This window comes from Ostrea edulis, chromosome 5 (assembly GCF_947568905.1).
Source record: "Ostrea edulis chromosome 5, xbOstEdul1.1, whole genome shotgun sequence".
Classification (NCBI taxonomy): Eukaryota; Metazoa; Mollusca; class Bivalvia; order Ostreida; family Ostreidae; genus Ostrea; species Ostrea edulis.
This window is the reverse complement of record NC_079168.1, coordinates 81,538,606-81,545,439: the sequence shown is the minus strand read 5'-3', so window position 1 is coordinate 81,545,439 and position 6,834 is coordinate 81,538,606. Positions and strand designations below refer to the sequence as shown.

At 37.4% G+C, this 6,834-nt stretch overlaps 1 protein-coding gene across 2 annotated transcripts in view; it reads right to left on the bottom strand.

Annotated features, from left to right (window-relative positions):
* Positions 1-6,834, bottom strand: part of LOC125652836 (serine/threonine-protein kinase atr-like) — a 107,355-nt gene that overhangs the window by 40,031 nt on the left and 60,490 nt on the right. For both annotated transcript variants that reach the window (XM_048882266.2, XM_048882267.2), the window contains exons 39-46: positions 3,754-3,896; positions 3,482-3,602; positions 2,196-2,333; positions 1,815-1,986; positions 1,193-1,377; positions 604-709; positions 139-289; positions 1-10 (exon numbers count right to left, since the gene is read on the bottom strand). The exon at positions 1-10 is cut by the window's left edge and continues 81 nt beyond it. In XM_048882266.2, the coding sequence (XP_048738223.2) occupies positions 1-10; positions 139-289; positions 604-709; positions 1,193-1,377; positions 1,815-1,986; positions 2,196-2,333; positions 3,482-3,602; positions 3,754-3,896 (1,026 nt within the window). The remainder of the gene's footprint in view (positions 11-138; positions 290-603; positions 710-1,192; positions 1,378-1,814; positions 1,987-2,195; positions 2,334-3,481; positions 3,603-3,753; positions 3,897-6,834) is intronic.

Here is a 6,834-nt window from a genome sequence, read left to right as displayed (position 1 = left end):
CCAGTCTGGTCTAAAATACAAAACCAAAAATAAAACCGACATTGCCTCAATGATCTTAATGCCTCTATACCGATGGCCTTGAAAGTAGCTGAGGTAAAAACTTTTCCACATATTTTCTGTACAGTACAGATTCCTAACCTCTCCGTGATGGCCCCTGTTGCATGCAGTAGTGCTTGTGTCTCCTGACCTATTTCTAGCAGACTCTTCAGGAGGCCCTGGTGATAAGTGACATCATCAGCCTCACTCTGGATTGCCTTTTCGTAACAAGCCTGTGAGTCATGATGCTGACCTACAAACGTTTAACACTGAATAAGCTACAGTAATATTGACACAACATACGTACAAAATGTATGTATACGATTTATTTATTTTAAGCATGTATCAGTAAGTTACTGAATAAGCTACAGTAATATTAACATAACATACGTACAAAATGTATGTATACGATTTATTTATTTTAAGCATGTATCAGTAAGTTACTGAATAAGCTACAATAATATTGACATTACATATGTATGGATACAATTTGTTTTAAATTCTAAGTGTGTGTCAGTAAGCCATTGAATAAGACAGGGACACATCCCCGCTCCACTCAGACTTTACCCAGACTCTCATGGGCCAGAATCTCCTCCATGACAGTGGGCTGGGCCTGTCTGACGGAGGCCACCCCATACACGCCGTCAGGCTCATCCATATCCACGTACAGTTTCTGTAAATAACCACATCGTGAATTTACCTCATCACATTTATTCTCTTCATCACATTTATCTAACAAGACATATTCTCTTTATCACATTTATTTAATAGTAATATTTAATTTATATAGCGCCCTATATGACTATAAATAACCACTCTAAAGCGCTGCACACAATAAAAATGATACAGCATGTCATAAAAGTAGTAAAAGGAATATATAATAGCATTAAGACAGTCCAAAACAATGCTAACAAGACACCTAACAAGACATATTCTCTTCATCACATTTATCTAACAGCACATATTCTCTTGATGCACTCTCTTTCACAGCATAACCTCCTTTCCCTAAATCTTTTAACTCTATATATGTATATACAAATAAATCACATGTTAAATTTTTGTTCGTCATCAGTGAAGTCCTAAATTTAGCCAATTCAAAATAAGCTAAACATCAGATACAGTTGTATAACAAGCTGAGACGGACGTCCTTCTCTACCTGCATGACGTCCAGGTGTTCCTGTACGTTCTGACCCTTACTGGCCAGAAACTGCTCCAGGTGCATCAGTGCCCTAGTGTACGCCCTACATGAGTGACAGGCATCAGCTAGCAGGTTCTGGGGGATCATCTCCAGAAAGTGGGTCACTGCCATGTATTGTGGTTCCGTAAGGTACCCAGGCTTCTCTGTAATGTGTACATTAAATTACAGTGTTACAAGCTTTGCTGTTGGTATAGCAGGAAATACATAGTTTTACAAGAATGTACAAAACTATACGACACCATCATTTACAAAATATCTGCTATCTACATTATGATTTTCAATCTGTTGCAAATATTTAAACCTGCATATTCAGGATTTTCTTTTCTACTTTAAATCAGACAAAAGGTGCTTGCTGTATCTACATTTGATATATAAGTCAAGTAGTCAGCCTACCTTCCCCTGGGTTAACAGGTGCTTGCTAAGTCTACACTTAATGTCTAGGACAAGCAGTCTGCCTACCTTTCCCTGGGTTAACAGGTGCTTGCTGACTCTACACTTAATGTATAGGACAAGCAGTCTGCCTACCTTTCCCTGGGTTAACAGGTGCTTGCTGAATGTATAAGATGAACAGTCTGAATACCTTTCCCTGGATTAACAGGTGCTTTCTGTGCCTGGAACCTTTTCCACTTCACTAAATAATCCAGTACAGAGAACACTGTCTGGGCACTCAGGTGGTGCGAGTTAGATATTGGACGGTTCTTGTTGTCTGTTTTTCTAGTTTGGTTCAATACCTCCTTAATTTCCTCACTTATCTGCAAATAATACACACTCTCCCAATTATCAAATACAATTATACCCTTCATTGTGTGAATTACATGTACATGTATTTTCCAAAAAGTACTGGACTAATATCATCATAATCTACCGGAAACATTGTGTGGAAAGTTCAAGGGCTATAACTTTATTCATTGGTACAAAACAAAACTGAAAACTGTGAAACAAAAGGTTTTAGTTTATTTACCTCCTTAATTTCTTTCTCTGATCCATCCACTACAACCTGCAGTACCACATAGGGCAGGATATACAGGGCCACACTGACAACATGCTTGATCAGGGCCCCACAAGCTCGAAACACTTCATGGGCCTTCTCATTCTTAACCTAGCAATTCAAATTTGAAAACAATGCTTGTAAAACATTTTGATCAATGTACAGTACACAAAATTTTTCTTTTGTGAAACTTTTTTGTGAAAGGTTTTTAACCTGTACATGTTGACAAGACAACCACTTTTACAGATTAAGGAGGTATATTACATCATCATAGTGGATGACTTTTAAAACATGAATGAAAATATGAATAGCAGCAATATTTGTATATTCTTTTTAAATTTATTGCCTAGATAAATAGTTCAGTCAGTTAACGTGTCAAATGCTGATCTGTAGATTGCGGGTTTAAGTCCCACAGGGGTTTTAATTTTTTTTTTCTAAAACTCCATTTTTTGACTTAATAAAAGTAAATCTAAGTTTTCAATTTCAAAATATCATTGTAAATATCATCCCATTTTCATCAATTCAAATTTCTTTAGTGTAGCATTCCTCCTTATTGCAGAGTCATGTTATATCACATTCATATGTACATTGCTATTAGTCAAGTCGAAATCTACAGGTAATTTAAACTGATTAAAGCAGGACTTCTGTTAACTACCAGTCAAATCAAAATCTACAGGTAAGTTAAACTGATTAAAGGGACAGATTCACGATTTCCCCCCAAAATTTGTCTTTCACTTTTAGTTATCAAAATCTACTATCAAATGTTTTTAAAAAAGGTTTCATAAAAAAATTAAGGTTATACATTATCACAGAAGTTCATTTCAGAGAGTGTATTATTTGTTTTGTAAACAAAGATTGCAGAATGTTGTTTACGAAGTTTTCAAAAGAAATGGATATCGATCTAAGTTTATTACATCTTTCACATTTCAAGCATTCTTTGGGCAAAATGTCAGTGTCATCTACAAGTTTAAATTTGTGACTATGCAAAATTAAGATGCTTTGAATTACATTTTTTACTGGTTTGTTTGTAAACATAAAAAGACCCAAGTCTTTGTTTACATAGCACAGAGTTAAGGCTAAAATATTGCTTTTAATCTCTCATTCAGAAGGTCAAAAGTTTGGCTGTCAAAATTAAATGAGTTTTATTTTTAATGTTTAAAATGAAAAATGTTTCATAAAAAAAAAATATATATGAACCAGTCCCTTTAATGCAGGACTTCCTTAGCTACCAGTCAAACCAAAATCTACAGGTATTCTACCTTTGAGGATAGGTATGAAGTCCAGGTGTTGACCCAGTCCTGAAACTTCTGAGTCTTCTCACTACTGCAGTAGATTGGTTTGGTCAGCTGAGAGAAGTCACTCCTTCTACTCACAATGTACCTGTGCACAGTCACAAAAAATTCTAATCAAATACCATGAAAATTCACTGACCAGAAATTTCCTCACACAACAGTCACCATTCACTGTTCAGAAATAGAGCATTTGTAAAAAGAAAATTGACCGCCTTTAGCGATCTGATTGGGCCACATACTTGGAGGACAGGAGAGGGACCAGAATCTGCTGGACGTGTTCTGGGAATCGGTGCCAGAGCCTTCCTGATGTTCTGTCACTGTCTGATGGCTCAGTAATGTGGTAAATCTTTAGGAGTTCTTGTAGAGCATAGGCGGCACAATCCTAACAGAGTAAATTAAAGACTAAAAACATGATACGACAATATTTCTGTATCCAAAAACAGGTCCTACTAAGATATATCAAAGGTGTTTACAATACCAAAACCAGGTCCTGCTTAAATTATATATAACACAGGTGTTTACAATACCAAAACCAGGTCCTGCTTAAATTATAACACAGGTGTTTACAATACCAAAACCAGGTCCTGCTTATATTATAACACAGGTGTTTACAATACCAAAACCAGGTCCTGCTTAAATTATAACACAGGTGTTTACAATACCAAAACCAGGTCCTGCTTAAACAAGAGGTACTGTGAGCAATGCTCACTAAGAATACCCCCCGCTTACCCCAATCTCCCAAAGGGTGTAGGTAATAGGTAAAACTTCAGTAGTATGATCCAAAAGGTATCTAGGAACACAGCATCTCCATGCGATGAAAAAAGCCATTGAAGAATTTAAATGGAAACCATATTGCTACTTCGATGTCCAGTGCGTTTGACCTTTGACCTTTTGACCCCAAAATTGATAGGGAACATCTTCATCCCATGGGTAGTCCATAGGTATGATATGGTGACTGTAGGTGGAAAGGATAACACTTTAGAGCCCGGAAACCATATTGCTACTTCAATGTCCAGTGCGTTTGACCTTTGACCTTTTGACCCCAAAATTGATAGGGAACATCTTCATCCCATGGGTAGTCCATATGTATGATATGGTGACTGTAGGTGGAAAGGATAACGTTTTAGAGCCTGGAAACCATATTGCTACTTCGATGTCCAGTGCGCTTGACCTTTGACCTTTTGACCCCAAAATCGATAGGGAACATCTTCATCCCATGGGTAGTCCATATGTATGATATGGTTACTGTAGGTGGAAAGGATAACGCTTTAGAGCCCGGAAACCATATTACGACTTCGATGTCCAGTGCGCTTGACCTTTGACCTTTTGACCCCAAAATCGATAGGGAACATCTTCATCCCATGGGTAGTCCATATATATGATATGGTGACGGTAGGTGGAAAGGACAATGCTTTAGAGTCCGGAAACCATTGCGTCTACAGACGGACGGACGGACAGACGGACAACCCGATTCCAGTATACCCCCCCCACAACTTGTTGCAGGGGGTATAATTATATATAACACAGGTGTTTACAATACCAAAACCAGGTCCTGCTTAAATCATAACACAGGTGTTTAACCAATGCTTTGTCTGTAGTAAATCTTGCCATTCCACTTTTCAACCTCATATAAAACCACTTAAATTCATAAAGAATGAAAGAAAGCAAAAGTGAGCAAGCTCACATACCCCACACTCCAACATTGCTTGACAATGCCTCACATAATGAATGGCAATGCTTTGCATTACTGCAAGAACAGGATAGATGAGCTCGAAATTCTAAGTTCAAAAGTGGCATAACTCCCAGAAAAATTATTGAATCAGAATTTCCTCAAAATATGCACATCTACTCAGTGTGTTCTTATAAACTACAAAGTTTCGTGAAATTCTGTTGAGCGGTCTCAGAGGAGTTGAGCTGACAAGAAAGGGATTGACGGACTGACAGACTGAAGTACAGGTCAAAAACATTACACCCTCTGCAACTTCATTGCGTGGGGTATAATAACTTTTATCATAATATGTAAACATAAGGAATGAGAGAAAAAGTTTCAATCTCACATACCCCTACAATGAATGACAATGTTACACATAATAAGTGACACTGCTATGCATAAAATACAACAAATTCTTAAGCCTCTGTGCTAAACTGTATTATTTTCACACAAGCAACTAGATGGAACTACTCAAGTTAGATGTAATATTGTTATTGTGTAAAATACTAAAACAGAAATAATTTCATTAATACATATAATTTGAAAACCATTTTCAAGTAAATTGCACCAAATAGCATATTTTGGCCAAACTGCTATGTTCAAAAGGGGCATAACTCTCAGAAATCAAATCAGAAATGCACATCTATTCACAGTATGTCCACATTGAATACAAAGTTATATACAATAATGCATATGATATTTTGTTCTGAGGATTTGCCTAAAAAATAACATGATACGAGTACCTGAATGTGACTCTCTGAGGTCCCCAAGAAATGTGATACATGTACCTGAATGTGACTCTCTGAGGTGCCCAAGAAATGTGACATGTACCTGAATGCAACTCTCTGAGGTGCCCAAGAAATGTGACAACATGTACCTGAATGTGACTCTCTGAGGTGCCTAAGAAATGTAACATGTACCTGAATGCAACTCTCTGAGGTGCCCAAGAAATGTGACAACATGTACCTGAATGAGACTCTCTGAGGTGCTTAAGAAATGTGACAACATGTACCTGAATGTGACTCTCTGAGGTGCCCAAGAAATGTGATAACATGTACTTGAATGTGACTCTCTGAGGTGCCTAAGAAATGTGACATGTACCTGAATGTGACTCTCTGAGGTGCCTAAGAAATGTGATAACATGTACAGTGGAGCCTCGGTAATCCGGACGCCATTAATCCGGACGCTTCACCTTCCGGACGATTTTTCTAGGGAACAGAATTTTTATACATTAATTTGCATCATTAATCCGGAAATTCGCGTTCCGGATCCGGACGGTAACTTTTTACTACAAAACGTTATATTGCAAAGAAAATTGTACCGTTAATCCGGACGGTAATTTTGTTTAGGGAAGGTCTGTGTCGGACAATTTTAGCAAGGCGTAAATTATAAAGAAAACAAGCCAAACTGTCTAATTGAAGCGATTACCTGTACCCTGTCAACACCTCCCTATAATTAGGTGGCGTGTGATAAGTCCGTTAGATAGCACGTGCCGATCGAGACATTGTATTGCCAATTTTCGCACATAAGATGTTTATTGCGTGTAGTGTTGAATTTTGTAAATAAATCTGTAGCATATTATTTTATAGTCTTGATCAATACCCTAATA